Source organism: Vicia villosa, linkage group LG7, assembly GCF_029867415.1.
Source record: "Vicia villosa cultivar HV-30 ecotype Madison, WI linkage group LG7, Vvil1.0, whole genome shotgun sequence".
Classification (NCBI taxonomy): Eukaryota; Viridiplantae; Streptophyta; class Magnoliopsida; order Fabales; family Fabaceae; genus Vicia; species Vicia villosa.
Window position 1 is genome coordinate 123,521,596 of NC_081186.1, and position 17,122 is coordinate 123,538,717.

Below are 17,122 nucleotides of genomic sequence, written 5' to 3' on the forward strand. Positions count from 1 at the left end.
ACAATTTTGACGAGTTTTATTGAAAGCTCAAAAATGTATATTTTTTTTTTATATATTTTGATCCCTCTAAATCACCCGAAATATACAATATAAAAACTATAATATTATAGGAACCAATACATGTAAAGTTTGATGACAAACATCTTGATCCCAAAAAATCGAATCTACTAGAGAAGTTTGTAATGTAAATTGTTGATAAATAAGATGATTGCCCTCTAAAGCAAACGATGAACCACCTATAGCTATGTAAATTGTTGATAAATAAGATGATTGCTCTCAAAGCAAACGATGGACCATGTATAGATGCGTTTATTGATGACTTTGATGACCAAAGTGAAAAAGTACCTAAGTATTGAAACTAACATCTTATCCAGAGAGGTCATTGGTGGCGTAAGTGATACAGTTAAGACTATACAACTCTACATCAATTATTTGCTCTACTATCATAAATAAAACCAACTTCAATAAATAAAACTAGAAAAAAATTGAATATGCCAATGCAAGAGAAATTATATCAACTTAAAAAAAGTTTGAACTATTGTACTACAAATGATAAAAAAAACTCATTAAAACTAAGTGGATTTTCCAAACAAACTAGACCAAGAAGGTAAAGTGGTAAAAAAACAATTAATTTTAATGAAATTTTCGCCATATTGTAGAATTATAAATTACTCGCATTTTATTATCATTTGTAGCTAATCAAAATATTATTTTATATCAAGTTATCAAATTAATGTAATTTATTTCTTAAAATATTTGTAGACACGTTTATGTCTCACAACTTTTTGTATAAAATAAAAATCAGTATGAAAAGGATCTTTATCCATTCTCTAAAAAGAAAATAACTAGAAAAAGTACGAAACTTCCATGACTTTTGGTCACATAAAAACTTGTTAAGACGTGTTCCCCTCTCCAATCTTCACAAACCAACTCTCATAATCTTTCCCAATAGACTGCTACGCGTTTTTTCTCCATCTCCCTCCATACCAACCACCGCACCAATTCCCAAACCAAAAACTCCCACCGAACCAAGATGGACACTAAACACCGCACCGTGCGGACCCTAGTTTCAAAGCTAAGCTCCGTTTCCGAACGAACCCGAATCGAAGCTCTCTGCGAGCTTCGTCAAATGTCCAAACAAGACCCGGAAACCCGACCCGTAATCGCAGAATCCGGCGCGATTCCGTATCTAGCAGAAACTCTCTATTCTTCTTCTCACCCCTCGCAAGAAAACGCAACCGCAACGCTTCTTAACCTCTCCATAACAGAAAAAGAACCTATCATGTCCACGCGCGGTGTCCTCGACGCGCTCGCGCACGTTATATCTCATCATTCCTCAACCTCCGCTCCCGCCGCCGTTCAATCCGCCGCCGCCACAATTCACAGCCTTCTTTCGTCGGTAGATGATTACCGTACCGTTGTTGGATCCAAACGCGAGATCGTTTACGCTCTTGTTGACATCCTCCGTTGTCACCGTTCATCACCGCCGCGAACGGTGAAAGATTCCTTGAAAGCGCTTTTCGCGATCGCGCTTCATCCGTTGAACCGTGGTACTATGGTTCAATTCAGTGTTGTTCCGGCGCTGTTCTCTCTCATCGTTAACGACGGTAGAGTAGGGATAGTTGAAGACGCAACCGCCGTCATCGCGCAGGTTGCCGGTTGCGAGGAAAGTATTGAGGCTTTCCGGAAGGTTTCTGGTGTTGGAGTGCTCGCGGATCTACTCGATCTTGCGACAGGTTCTAGTATGAGGACGAGAGAAAATGCGGTGTCGGCGCTGCTTAATCTTGTGCGATGCGGCGGAGATGCGGTTGCCGGAGATGTTAGAGACGCCGTGGCTTTTGGTGCGTTGGATGGGATTGCTGATGTTAGAGATAAAGGGAGCGCTAAGGGGAAGAGTAAGGCTACGGAGTTGATGAAGGTGATGCTTGGTAATGGTAATGGGAATGGTAATGTCGTTTTCAATAGTGGTTCGTCGTTTGGTTCTTTGATGAATGAAGATAGTGTATCGTCGTTTTGAGTAGTGGTTGGTCGTTTTGTTCTAGGCCTGGTGGATTGTGTACAAAACTAGATTACTTGTTATGATTCTATTGATTATTTCTTATTCTGATATGATAAATATCATGACATGTACATTCTAACAGAGAAAAAGCTTATAAATTGCAACTTTTTTGTTATTCAAATGTATTAAAAAAGTTTTTGATTTAGTTAAAAACTTGATGATTAGGATTTTATTTCTCACTTGTAGTATTGATTTGTAGTAATAGTTGATTATAATTAATGAATTGAATAATGAATTTGAATAATTTTGTTATGACATTAAACAAATATGTATAATATGGTTAATTCTTCACTAACCCATTCTATTTTGAAATGATGAAATTTTGCAATGCAAATAATGTAGCTATAATCTTTGATGATAAAATTTTTATGCATAAGAATCTTGTGAGGTTAGAATTAATAAAGAACATTTTAAGCACAAATTTATGCATATTATGCCACGTGTAACTTGCAATTTCTCAGTTTACAATCTATTTTTATGAAGTTGTAAAAACAATATACTTTTATGAATAAAAATCTATTTTTAAAAAATGGATTTTTAATGTTTAAAATCAGTGTTCAATTGAAAAAGCTAGTTGTAAAAATTTTAATATCCAGTTTGAAAAACTAGATTTTTACGTTCAAACTGGTTGGAAATTAAAACATGTTATAAATTTTAAAATCGATTATAAAGTGCATAATCGGTTATAAACTTGGGTTATGGATATAACCAGTTTTGTTAAAAATAAACCCATTTACGTGAATTGGTTATAAAAATCGGTTATGATAAATGATTATAGAATTATTATAAATTGGTTATGTGAAAAATTCAACTATGAGTATCCCTAATATTGTGAATTAATAATTATATATTGGATTGAGATAACTTTAATTGAGCTCTAGAAGAGGGTATCACATAACTCAATCAACTCAATTATCATAAAAGGTCACATAATAATTTAGACACTCATGACCTAACGGGTCATTGGTCGCACAATCAGACCCATCATGACTAAGGCATGAGCGTCCAACCCAGGTTCATGTCCATCAAGGAGACAATTGCTTTCTTACGCATTAGGCCGCATGTCCATAAAAGGGACGATGTTGCCACTTTCTCAAAGGAAAAACCGCTCCCTCCTACTAATGGAGAGGATTGGTCTTTCATTCGAACGCTCTAGTCAAGCAGTTAGGAGGAAAACTCAACCATTTTATCCACGATCTAAACCTATAAATATCTCAAATGATTATTCACATATTCAGCATAGATAAACCATATTGTGTCCATTTACATGGACAAGGTTCCTTTTATTGTATTTTCACAAGTATAATTAACACCCACTGTGGGGCCATAGTAAAACTGACTTAGATCAAATCCTCACTTAATACTCAATTGCCTCAGCCATCTCTATCGCTATGGTGACACGACGAGGCAACACATCAGTTAGTAGTACTGGTAGTGGCGACTATGAGTCCTTAGTAGAGGTGTGAGCTATTATGGAGGACTTGCATATAAGTAATAATAACTCAATGTCCTCCCCATACATTACCATGAAACAATTATCTCACCCCACACTCTCAAAAACATATCCTTCTAATTTTTGTAGTTGTTTGAGTAAGGAGTAAAAAGAATCCTCCCGAGAAGGGTTCCTAGGGTCACCTAGCCTCTATTCTTTGCGGTCAAAATGCCATTAAATCATGACTTATGGTCTTAAAGACCTCACTGTGAAATCAATCAACACCCCAAGTCATAAATGACAGAGAAATGCATATAAAAGAACTCATCTTCTGAATTAGTAGGTACGACCATGTTAAACCACTCATCTTTAGAGCAGGGTTCCAATATGATGTCTTCCTCGTCGCCCGAGCAAGATAGATTTATGATCTTACGAAAAAGAAGCCAATTTTTCCTCAATTGTGTAAATAGTTTCGAATGCTCTTAGTCCTAAACATTTTATAGAATTTGTCGCCATTAGTGATTTTGTTTGTCCTAAGAAATAATAGGGTGGAATGGTATCACTATCACCACTAGAATCGGAACTGCTAAACATTCCTAATTCTACAGTTTTATAATCAATTGATTCATCTAACCGCCTCACATTCTCCACACAATGTCTCCACATTTCCATAACTTCCATATGAGTGGAAAATTCTGTGACGTTGTTATTCTCGTCTAACTCTCTGGTAATCGTCGTCCAAAGAAAAATAAAAGATAAATAAAAAGGAGAAGTTCAATACCTGATTATTGGTTAGTGGTGATGGTGAGTTGAAGAACCGGACTTGGAAAGAAAGGGATAAAGAAAAGGGATTGTTCAAAAGGATGTATAATTCGTGTGCAAAAGTGGGGAGAGTGATTGCTATTCCTCTACCTTTAAAGCCAAATACATAGGCCGAGTAAACATCATTTCCAAGCATTAAGCTTGCGACTGCTAGTATGGGGTAGGATATCTACGAGCCATATTTGAAGCATGCAGATTAATCAACAACTCATAATATTTGCTTCTTCCCAAGACAAACTCATCATAACAAAGCATTAAATTCCCCACACGCTTCCACGCCTGAGGGACACACGATAATTCAGGAGGGCGTGACCTGGCAGGTTATGGGTCGTCCGACCCGACTCATCACGCTGAAGGCATGGGTCGCCCGACCCAAATTCATGCCATAAAGGGACAACTACTTTAATACGCGTCAGGCCACATGTCTCTGAAAGGGTCGGTGTTTGCCATTTTCCCAAAAAAGAAACAACTCCTTACTAATGGGGCGAACTGTCTTTTCTGTTGTCACGCTCTAGTCAAGCAGTTGAAAGAGAATCGATTTTTCATCCTATAATTTGAACTACAAACTACATATCTAAGGTCGTTTGGTGCACATGATATGATATTTGTATCCTATCTTATCTCAATCCAGTGTTTGCTGACACAACAGGATATGATAAGTTAATCCTGAAACTTATCCTATCCTGCCTCACTAGTTCAAATTGTTATCCTGAATCTGAGCTGGATTAGAATTCGACAGGATAGGATAAGAAAATGATTTACTAATTTACCCCTATAAAATATAATTTAAAATAAAAAATTAAATATGACAAAATATAAATAAAATTAATTTGATATTAAATTTAAAATATTAATAATATTTTTTAAGAAATATGTATGATTGTCATAAGGATAATTTTTTAACTTAATAAAATATAAAAAATAAGAATTTTTAAAAATAAAATAATTATTAAAATTTTAAAAATATGAATACTAATTTTATTTTTTATCATATTAAATATATGTTCTTGCAAGGGTAATTTTGTTATTTACGTATATATGTGTGTGTGAAATTATTAACTCGTGTCAATGAATTTTTTTTAATTATAGAAAAATATTTTTTTTATCAATTTATAAATTTTAAAATATTTTATAAAATAATTTAGAAAAAATATAATTATTTTATAAGAATATATATAATAAATCTTATTCTACCTATATCACATTATATCCTTATCCTGTTTGATATCCTGTTTGTTTCTATCGTATCCTGGACACTAAAGAGACCCTAAATATATTAACATTTAGGATTTCAGAAAATTCTTATGCACTTACTCTTACCGTGGTACGTTCAATTAATTAATCGTAGAGCAGTATGGGATTGTGACAGCTCAAAAAGCCCAGGTCCCGATGGAGTAAACTTGGGGTTCGTGAAAGAATTTTGGGAAGATGTTAAATCGGATTTCATTAGAGTCTTGGAAGAGTTCCATAAGCACGGAAAGATGGTTAGAGGGGCAAATTCTTCTTTCATTGTGCTAATTCCAAAGAAGAAGAATCCAACAAAACTGGAACACTTTCGACCAATTTTGCTGATTGGATGCATATATAAAATAATTTCTAAGATATTATCAAACAGGCTGAGAAAAGTGATGGGATCAATTATTTCGGACACCCAAACGGCGTTCATTTGAGGGAGACAGATTATGGATGGCATCTTAATCGCTAATGAGATATTGGATGAGGCAAAACGAAAGAAAAAAGAAGTGGTGTTGTTTAAGGTGGACTTTGAAAAGGCATACGACACGGTGGATTGGAAATTTTTGGAGGATGTGATGGCTAAAATGGGATTCCAGGAGAAATGGAGAAGATGGATTTTAGAATGTTTCCAATCAGCATCGATTTCGGTTTTAGTGAATGGAAGTCCCACCAAAGAATTCAAGATGGGAAGAGGATTGAGGCAAGGGGACCCACTATCCCCCTTCTTATTCTTATTAGTAGCAGAAGGCTTTAATAGTCTCATGAAAAAAGCAGTGACTCTGGAAAATTTTACTGGTTATAAATTCGAAAATGGACAGGAGTGTTTCTCTCATCTCCAATACGCAGATGACACACTAATTTTTGGAGAAAAGAATTGGAGAAACATAAGGAGCATAAAGAATAATCTCATTCTGTTTGAATTGCTGTCTGGATTGAAAGTCAACTTCCAGAAAAGTTGTCTTATTGGAGTTAATATCTGCCACTGCTGGCTTCGTGATGCCGCGAAATGTCTAAATTGCAAGGTTGGCTCCATCCCATTCATCTATCTTGGGATCCCAATAGGCGCCAGTCCAAGATCATTGAAGACATGGCAACCGGTGTTGGATGTCGTGAGATCCAGACTGTCAAATTGGAAAAATAGACAATTGTCTTTTGGAGGTAAAGTGGTTCTGTTAAAATCTGTCTTGTCCGCAATTCCAGTATACTTCCTATCCTTTTTCAAGGCTCCCTCAGGTATCATCTCTAAACTTGAATCTTTATTTAAACATTTCTTATGGGGCGGTAGTGAGGATTCGAGGAAAATCAACTGGATTAAATGGGATAAAATTTGTAGACCTATAGATGAGGGTGGGCTGGGAATAAAGAACTTGAGAGATTTCAACTGTTCGTTAATAGGCAAGTGGATGTGGAAAATTAGAAAAGAGAGGGGTGGGCTGTGGAATAAAGCACTGGAAGACCGATATTGCAGTGCCAGGGTTTTTTCTAGAACAAGTGATAATTATAGCTCATTTTGGTGGAGGGACATTTGTCTTCTAGATATAGGAGATCAAGAAAATGTAGAGGAATATTCAGTGAAGGAGAATTATAAGGCGCATCGAGCAGAAAATAGAATAGAGAGTCCTAAAGTTTGGACTGAGATTTGGCACAAATCAGTCCCGTCAAAAGTATCGAGTCTAGTCTGGCGACTTTTTCATAATAGGATGCCAACTAAAGATAACTTAGTAAGGAGAGGCGTCTTAGCGCAGGATCATATCAAGTGCGTGGGAGGCTGTGATGCGGTTGAAACAGGATCTCACCTTTTCTTTGAGTGCCCAATTTTTGCAGGTTTATGGTTTCACGTCATCAGATGGTTTGGTCTGTCAGCGGTTTTGTCAAACGATGGTTGGGAGCATTTTGAGCAGTTTGGTGCACTCGTCGCAAACGCTAGAAGCACAGTTTTAAGAGTTAGAACAGTTTGGTTTGCTTGCATTTGGATTATCTGGAAAACAAGAAACTCAGTTATTTTCAAGAACAAGGCAATAACAATGGATCAAATGCTTGAAGAAGTACAAAGGCTGTCTTGGTTCTGGTTGAGCAACAAGCATAAAAGTCTTCGATGTAATGTTCAACAGTGGCACATGGACCCTTGGATAAGTCTTAGGTAGTCTGTTGAACCATGACTTCGGTGATCGTAATGAGCATTGACAGAAGGCGACCTGTCCGAAGTCTAGGTTTAGTGAAATGTTGCTCGTTAGGAATTGTCCTAAACTGCTGCGTGTTAAGTAGTTGTGCAGTGTCTTTTGCCTAACCGCATCGGAATTTGCAGCAGTATGATCATTGAAAATCTGTTGGAGTGCTGAATTATGTAATCATGGTGGGGGAGCAAAATTGGAAGCATTGTGGTGTCTGTACAATACTGCTGCTGATATATATGGGGCAGTGGTGAAGCTGTTAAATATGGCCAGAAGTATTCAAATTGCTTGGAAGTTTTTAGCATTGCAATAATGTTCTTGGCCGTCTATCGAGTCATGAGAATGCTGGTCAGTTTTGGATTTGAGGCTAATTTCCAAAAATCGATTCCGGTGCCACAAGTATCAATAAGGATTTTAAATAGAATGGTTATGTTGGTGTGGATTCTATTTAGTCAGTGGAGTTGTCATTTTAATATTGATCTTCAATTTAGTGTGGAGATTATATGTGTTCAGTTGGGCAAAGGTTGGATTGAGCTGTTTGGTGCAGATTATTTGGTCACCTCAATTCAATATGGGGAATTTCTTCGACAGCTCGTAAAAAGTAATCAGTGCTGCTGGTGTTTGAATCGTTGCAGTAGAGGTCATTGGTATGCAGGGAATTGAAAATTAGTCTTTCATTTGTAATTTTTCTAGAATATGTTAATACTGGGTAGTTAATGTTGTGTGCTGGTTTAGCTGTTATGTCTTATTCTGTTTGTACTGGAAAGTTCAGCAGGGCTGTGATTTATCACCCATGGTGGTGCAGTCCCGAATCAGGTTCTTGTACTGTATTAGTCTTTCTTTGCACTTCTTGTGCTTAGTTTGACTGTATAATATATTTTGCTTTTTTTAAAAAAAAAATAATACTAGTTTTAATGTATTTGGTGTATTGTCCTCCTGCGCATATTATTATCTTTTAAAATATATTTTGTTGACAACAACAAGAAACAATAAAGCAATATAGCATCAGCATGACTTTCCAATGTGGTTCACACTACCGGCATTTCTTTTAATAATTTTTCTTTTTAAATATTCAAAGTATTAAGATATCCATGAGAAAACGTAAGCTTATTTGCTACCTTATTTATAAATACACATCGGAGGCGTGGTTTTACTTGGTTTGATTTTAATCAAAATTTGTTGGTTTTGATCATTCTTTTATTCGGAATATCAAAGATGTTGGTTTTCCTTCCCTTATGAGAATTATACCCTTTTAATTGATCATAGCATCCCTATATAACATTCATTTAACCATAATAGCATTTGTTTTTGGAAAACATATTGTATTTTTTAAAATATTCGAGTATTCGACAATATACGTGGGAGTTCAGATTTTTTTAAAAATTTAATAAAAAAAATACTTTTTATAATATTTTAAACTTATGTGTGAAATTTGTTTTAGATTTATTATAAAAATACATTATATGCAAATTTTGGACTATATGTAACTTATGAATTTTTTTCTTTGAATTTTTAAAAAACTAATACTTAATTTTATCTGTTTTTATCAAATTTTTTAAAATGTCAAATAATTATATACATGCCTTAAAGAACCGCATCTGCTATCAAATATCGATCCCCTCATAGATGGGTCGTCAGAATACCGCATGTTGAGCTTTATAGATGCATATTCGGGATATAACCAAATACGCATGGACCCCTTGAATGCCCTCAAGATAGCCTTTATGTCGGATGGTCCATGTCCAACAACCTTCAGTTCTTTCTTCGGACCTCTCTTCTGAAAATAATTAAAAAGTATATATTATAAAACACAAAATTAAAAATAAATATGATTTAAAATAAATTGACTATCATTTACTTACCTCACCGAATAAATTGACTAGAAGAGATATATCGTACGACCATCCTTGAAACCCTACCAATTGTGGTGCAGATACAGATCCACCATTATGCTCATTCTTACCAACCAACGGTTATCGAGTGCCCCATCCTAAACCACAACGTGGATCCGTCCGTTTTTTATTCGTGTTCGCGCCACTGACAAAAGAAAAACAGAAAACATATTTAGAAAAACAATTAAAAATTGAATTCTTTTTGAAAGATATCTGATGTGTTAACATTACTCCCAACCGTAACACTTTCAAAAAGAATTTTGGTGTAGTTTTCCACCAAATCGAAATACTTTGTAAAAGAGTTCCGATGAATTTAAAATACCGGATAACTTACTAATTGTGTTTCAGTTTGTTGATTATGTACCAGATAGCTTGTCCAAAGAATTTCGGTATGAAAAAAATTTATTTCTGGATCAGAATACTTGAAACGCAAATGAGAGAAAAGGTAAAAAAATGAGAAAAATAAACTATTTATATGAGGGTATTTTGGTCAAAATATGTATAATGTAGGGGTAGGGGAATAAACGATGGGATATGGGGTAAAATTTTCAATGACCTCCCATACAAATTTTAGAGATTTTATCCCGACACCCCCTAGTTACATCTAGCACTCCCACATATTTCTATAATAACCATATTCCCCTGATATAGATCTAATCCAAAAATTCGGTAAAAATATCTAGTAGACCAAATTGAAAATTCTGGTAGATAATAAAAAAAATTGGTAGTCTATATGAAAAATCCGGTATGTTAAGGAAATTATCGGTGTTTTTAAAAGTTCATATATTTACTAGATTATTTGCTTAAAATAAAAAATATGGTAGTTTTCCTAGTACCGGAATTTCAAAAACATCCGTAAGTTACCAGATATTTCGTCCATGAGTGAAAAATTCGATAGTTATAAAAGAGTGAAAATTAAAAAGTTGAGATTTTGCCGACAGTTTTGAATGATTGTGGCTGCACCAACCATTTTGTATGCTCCAAAATTGTATAAATATGAGCCATGTGTTGTTAAGAAAAACATCTTACAATTCCACCTCAATTTTAGTTTAAGGTAGAAGTATATTTCAACGTGGTGAAACCTCCTATAGAGTTTCGGCTCCCCGAGGCCACCGCATGTCTCGCCTTTCTGTGATCCAAGTTGAATGATATGTTGCCAAACACCGAGAACAAAAAGGTTAGTAAGATCGAGTTTCGCGAATACTGGATTGATACTAATGGAAGGGTGAAATACAACCTTATACAGTTGAAGACCAATGAAGAATTGAAAGTTATGTGGAGAATATATCACTGTAGGATAACAAAGGGACAATCGAGTTTTGATGCGATAATTTCTAGATATGTCGACTACATAATCAAGATGTTGAAACATCCAAAATCATTTGGCAGTGTTTAAATTTTTGTATTTATTTTTGTTTCCTCAAGTTATGTAATCGTCTGTCTAAGTTATGTAATCGTTTGCCAAATGTTAAGTTATATTGATCATGCATTAAGAGAAGTTTCAAAATATCATCTAATAAATAGTGTTGTGCAAATGTCTGAGTAATACTACACATAATATACAAATAATGCATAAAAGTAATAATAATAATGTCTAAATAGGCCACCCATGGGCTATGTGTGTTGCCTGCGATGAAAACCTATAAACCTCACCATTTAGGTTCACCGAACCCATGAGGTTATCCATAATGACTGCTATCATCTGTAGGCGTTGAGCATCATCCACACCATGTGGAGGTAGTAGAGGAGGCTACCCGTCATCGAAAGGTACCCCAACATCAACATGAGAAGGTCTAGCATCATCTTCATGATCAGCGAATAGTCTACCAATGGAAGGAAATCACAATCCTCAACAATCACCTTCATCTCCCGTGGCATCACCATATCAGAGAACTTCTTAAGCATCAACACATGGGTGGGAACCTTTTCTGAAAAATGATTTTGTAAAAAATAAACTAAACAACATCAATTAATTTTAAATTATCAATAATAAATAAAGCCACATCATCGACATATCATATATATGTGTCTCCCATCCATAATATGAATGCCACTTGATCCGCATATCCAACTAGCACAGAACAATCACTAGGCCCACTAAGAAACCCCCATATGTGTGTATAGACGACTCTGTTGAAGCCGAAGCAACGACCTCTGTGTCAACAGGAGGAGTAACCTCCATATCATCCATAGTAGGCGCCACAATAGCCGTCTTCGGAGTAATCTCTATAGTAGTCGTAGCCTCTACCTCAGAAAGATGGGGCACATCTATCATCTTTGAAGGAAAGGGCATCTCTGTTGTCTATAAAGGATGGGGGCCCTCTGTCTCTGCCACCATCTACACATCATCTTGAACTGTTGCCTGAACATCAACTGACTCATCCATCGTTCATCTAGAAGAAGATCTAGATCCTCTACGTCGGGTTGTGTGGGGTTCGTGAAATTGAAACAGATCAGTCACCCGCCTCTTGTGAGAACCGGTCGGGGTTACTCTCCCCTCCGGGAGATGCGAATCCTCTATGTCATCTCACCTCTCTCGAGCCCCCGTAACAACAACAACAACTCTATCACGCTATTGATAACCATCATGCCATCTGATCCTCTAGTCTTCACTACAAAAATAAAACAAAATTATTTAACCTACATTATTTTTCTAAATATCCCGTACATTTATGAATATTTTTGGATTTTTCAAAAATACGGTAGTGATGCATACGTTTTTCCGAATTTTTAAAAAATCCGATAAAATGAATACATATATTTGGCACTTTTACCGGATTTTTCAAAAATCCAGAAAAATGTGTGCATTTTTTCCGAATATTTTCAAAAATGCGATAAAAATGCATGAAAAATTCGAAAAGAACTATAAAATGCGGTAAAACATATACGCACTAGTCACAAATTGTAAATGTCCAGTAGTTTCTATAAAATATCTTGAAATTACCCGGAATTTTTGAAAAATTCGAAACTGCTCAATACTTTTGTTAAATGTCTTTTAAAAGTTTTACAAGAGTAAAATGATAATTGTATAGGGAATGAGGGATGCCAGATCAAGCTGGCCAACTAGGGGTACAAGAATAAAATCTCCAACTTTTACTTTTAGGAAGCCCGTAATACATGAATGAAGGATGGACCAGATTCGCAAGTTCTTTGGGCCGGCCCATGACACTCCGTAATCCATTACTTCACCAACCAAGCTCCCACCGCATACACTCCCCAATCACCTTCCTCCGTTTCCATTCAACAAAAACAACACCGCCACGTGTCACCATATAATTGGCCACTCCACTATAATACCGTGTGCGTCATCCACAGAAAACCACTTCCATCCAATATCTCCAAACGCCTCACATGTTGACCACAATCCACGTGACTTTGACCCATTTATTTGATCCGTTCTAACCGCTTCTTCTTTCTCTCTTTTTTTCATTTCCTTCAATTCTCTCTCTATACATTACCCTTTATTATCACCCATTTCTTCATTTTCCCCTTTCCCTCAAAACCAAACCCTAAAAACCAAAATGTGTTCGTTGTTGGGATCGTAATCGAGTGCGGGCGATAACAGTTTCGTGATTCGCGCGCCTCTTTATCATTTCGATTTCAATTCCAATGGCGAAAGAAACTGCTACATTGTTCTGATTCAATTTTTTTGTTTGTTGCTATCATGTCTGATTTGGTTGCTCGTACGGGTCGGCATCAGCAACGCTATGAGGACGGTTATCGTCTTGTTGCTGGGTAATGTGATTTTCCCCTTCATTCCTATCCCTTTTATTTATTAATTTGTTGTTAATTTTTTGTTTTATAGTTTCTGCAGTGAATTTTTCTGATAATTATAATAATTGAAATTGTTGTGTAAAGGATAAATTGTCGTTTTCTGGAGGAAAGGTTTGTTTGTTTGTTTGGTTTTGGTGTTTGGGAAATTACGATTTGGTCTTGTTGATGGTGATGTTTTGGTACTATTTTATTTTTTGGTTGAGGTAGATGGTTTCTTGATGTTGATGTATGTCTCTGTTATGGCTTTTTTAGGGCGCACTTATGAAAGCCAATTATCTGTTGAAGGCATTTTTTGATGTACATTAAAATTAAGGAAAAAAATAAATTTTGATTATTTGATAATATGTAATATTAATATTTGTTCACGCCCTTTCATGTGTTGGGCATTTTTTGATGTGCATGTGTGTGTATTTATGAAATTATTTTGATGATAATATAAGTATGTGCTATGTATGGTCATCTATGAAGCACAGTGTTATTTATAAAGAATTGTTATTGGTGTTATTTAATTGTAATCTTTTTTCTTTTCTTCTTTTGAACATATCAATAATTTGTGATAGGAGATGTGATTGGCTTTCTGTGCTTGTTATGTATACTAAGAAATTTTGTTGATTATGTTATCTTGACTTTTGAAATATATTCCCAATTACTACTTTGGTGACTTAGAGTTGAAATTTATGACTTGACTTTGCTTATGCATTATGACAACACTTGGAAAGTTTAGTTGAATGTTGTGACTTGTGATCTTAAAGATTATATGTACTCCCTCTGTCCCAAAATAAGTGTCTTTTTAGCCTTAAAAAGTTGTCCCAAAATAATAGTCTCTTTACTTTCCCAATGCAATATTAACTAACTTTTATCAACTTTACCCCTTATCTACACTCTTTTCAAGACATGATAATATGTAACACCCAATAGTAATTAAGGGTAATTTTGTAAAAATGTTATCTTTATTGACTCAATCATTACTTTTCTTAATCTGTGTGTAACAACCTTAAACGACATTTATTTTGGGACGGAGGGAGTAATATTTTTCGTTCTCAACAGTCCTTCCAAATAATTTTCTTGGCTTAGTTAAATGTAATTTTATTTTGGGATTTTTAATCAAATGTAATTTTAACCCTCTGGTTTTTGAGTAATCTTGACGGCTTTAAGTTCACCTCTTGTTTGTTGCGTTGCTGATTATAACTCGGATAAGCCAACTCTTTAGTATTTGACTTCAAAAAGTTGTATGCAGATGATAAATAGTAAATGACGGGAAATTGTATATTTTTATGAATTATTGATTTGATTGATTTGCAAAGTGACTCTACAAATGGAATTTGATTAGCCTTCCAATTAACCAGCTTTTATTATGATAGCATATATTTTCAGATAGGGATTGCTTGATGTTTACATTTTTTTTAACATAATACTTGTTTTGGATATATATACCCTTCAAGTTCTGTTTTGAAGATGTCAATTGGGTTGCAGGTGTGTTCCCTTTAGGTATAAAAGTTGTGAAGACGACTCTAGTTCTGAGAAGATTGTTGAAGTGCTTCTGATTAATTCGCCTAGTGGGCCAGGTCTTTTGTTTCCAAAGGTATATAACGTTTGAAGTGATACTTCTTAAACCTGTTTGGGTATTGTTATGGTTGTTATTAGTTTATGCTATACATTGATAACTATGATATTTTAATTTGCTCTGAATTTGTATTTTGCAAAGCCAACAGTTTGTTCTTTTCAGTCATTGTATTGGAAAATTTTGAAACTGACATTGACTGTTCTTCTCCCTCTTATACTGATAATAATGGTTTTTTGGGATGAAGGGAAAATGTATATTAGCAATCCATTACCAGAATATGTTTTGTACTCTTATAAGGTAACTGGTTTTACTAACTCTATGGATTCATTTCCTATGGGATGAATCGCTCCAAAGAACTAAATGAAATTTCTCCTGTGATCCTCCTACCCGTGAGTTATTAGAAAGAGAATATCAATTGCATTAAGTTGTTTTTGTACTATAGCTCTTTTCTTGGAATTGACTGATGTTGGTGATAATGGATTGTGGGAATCCACTCTAGAAGATGAAGTAAAATAAAAATTAGCTTTGTATCCATAAAGATGACTTAGGTTAGAGAATGAAATCTTGTAAAGATGACTATAATATAATAATTTACACTTACACGGGCTACTTTACGTATGTCAACCCTCTAATGCTTGAGTCTCAATATAGTCGAACCGGACTTCAAACTAGAACTTGTTTTTTTAGGTAACAAAATAGCTTCATCATGTATTCAATGCTTTAAGCTCAAATAATTCCAGAACTGCTCATCTCATATACCCAGTGTATAAAATGTGGGGGCTTTATTAACCTATTGACCATTTTCTGTTCTGAATACATGTTAACTTAGTTCAATTTTTTTTTTTGTCTTTGCTTGTCATGAGATGGAAAAATCACTGGATTCTGTTCACAATACTACCCTTGTACTGGACAATTGAATTGTTATACATATCACGAGCCCTATGAATAAATCAAATGTATTGTAAACTTTTGTTAAAAACCTATACTGAATCTATTGACCAGATACCTTTATTGAATTGCATATGATACTTTCAAAAATTATTTTGCACAATCAAGTGCAGTTTAAGTGTCCGTTTAAAATGTTTGCTGCTTTTCATTTATGCAATGTTTTGTAACTTAATCTGGTTGAGAACAGTTGTGCACTGTTTTCTGATTGTTATGATGTTTTCCCATTAAAGGGAGGTTGGGAGAATGATGAAACTGTTGAAGAGGCTGCTGTAAGAGAAGCTATAGAAGAAGCAGGAGTTCGAGGTGATCTAATGGTGAGAAATGTGAATTTAATAACTTTCGAGCTTCTGCAATAATGCTTTTGAACTTCTGTAATATCATGATGCATTTAAGAGTCTGAATGTTTTGATGATCATCTTCTCATGTTGCTGTAAATTGATCACTGTTGATATTTGCAATGGTGTTTTATCAACTTGCTTGGATCTGAAAGTAGAAGAAGACACATTAACACTTAAAATATCTTGGAATATTATCACTTCTTAAGTTCTTTCCAGCATTTATTTCAGATGTGAGCAAAAGTCAGTGATATTACATGTTTTTGGAATTATCTATTTGTCTTGGCATGCATTTTGATTCTTTCACTCTTTTACTGCTGTCCCTTGAAAGTTGAAACATACTCTGATTTAGTTATTTTATTGTGAAAGGGTTGGTTAATATTGCTACATTTCCATACCGATCTTGTTATTTGGATGTATACTTGCAAACCAATGACTGAAACTTGTGGTTATATGGTGTCAGGATTGTCTTGGATGCTATGAGTTTAGGAGTAAGACCCACCAAGATGAGTTCAGTCCAGAAGGATTGTGTAAAGCAGCAATGTTCGCTTTGTTTGTCAAGGAGGAACTTGAGCTGTGGCCTGAGCAAGATACCAGAAATAGGAGTTGGTTGGCTGTATCAGATGCACTTGGAAGCCTTCGACATGCGTGGATGAGGGACGCTCTGGAACGCTTCTGCAAATGGCACGAGGAAAAGTTTGTGGTTTGAACGAAAGGATTTACCTGATATTAGACTGATTGCTGACAATTTATTTTTAGGGGATTGATATTTGATAAAAATACATTTGTTGGGGTAGTTACTTTAGGAAGTACTATAAGTTTGATCAGAATTGCTTAGTTATTGTTTCAGGTCTGCGGAATGATCTCTGATTCTTTTGATTCAGAGTAA

At 35.1% G+C, this 17,122-nt stretch overlaps 2 protein-coding genes across 2 annotated transcripts in view; both read left to right on the top strand.

The window, feature by feature from the left end:
- The first annotated feature begins 880 nt into the window (after positions 1–880).
- On the top strand, positions 881–2,231 carry LOC131618479 (U-box domain-containing protein 4-like). The gene has a single exon (XM_058889692.1). The coding sequence runs from the start codon at positions 1,034–1,036 to the stop codon at positions 2,015–2,017; it is 984 nt and encodes a 327-aa protein (XP_058745675.1). The 5' UTR covers positions 881–1,033; the 3' UTR covers positions 2,018–2,231.
- Positions 2,232–13,026: 10,795 nt separating this feature from the next.
- The window catches only part of LOC131618480 (nudix hydrolase 16, mitochondrial-like), a 4,142-nt gene continuing 46 nt past the window's right edge, over positions 13,027–17,122 (top strand). Inside the window, exons 1-4 of the mRNA XM_058889693.1 lie at positions 13,027–13,347; positions 14,860–14,968; positions 16,129–16,212; positions 16,697–17,122. The exon at positions 16,697–17,122 is cut by the window's right edge and continues 46 nt beyond it. Of these exons, the coding sequence (XP_058745676.1) occupies positions 13,277–13,347; positions 14,860–14,968; positions 16,129–16,212; positions 16,697–16,942 (510 nt within the window). The 5' untranslated portion in view covers positions 13,027–13,276 and the 3' untranslated portion in view covers positions 16,943–17,122. The remainder of the gene's footprint in view (positions 13,348–14,859; positions 14,969–16,128; positions 16,213–16,696) is intronic.

Bases quoted from the DNA above. Each gene is read 5' to 3' on its own strand.
- LOC131618479 (XM_058889692.1), top strand. From the start codon at position 1,034: ATGGACACTAAACACCGCACCGTGCGGACCCTAGTTTCAAAGCTAAGC.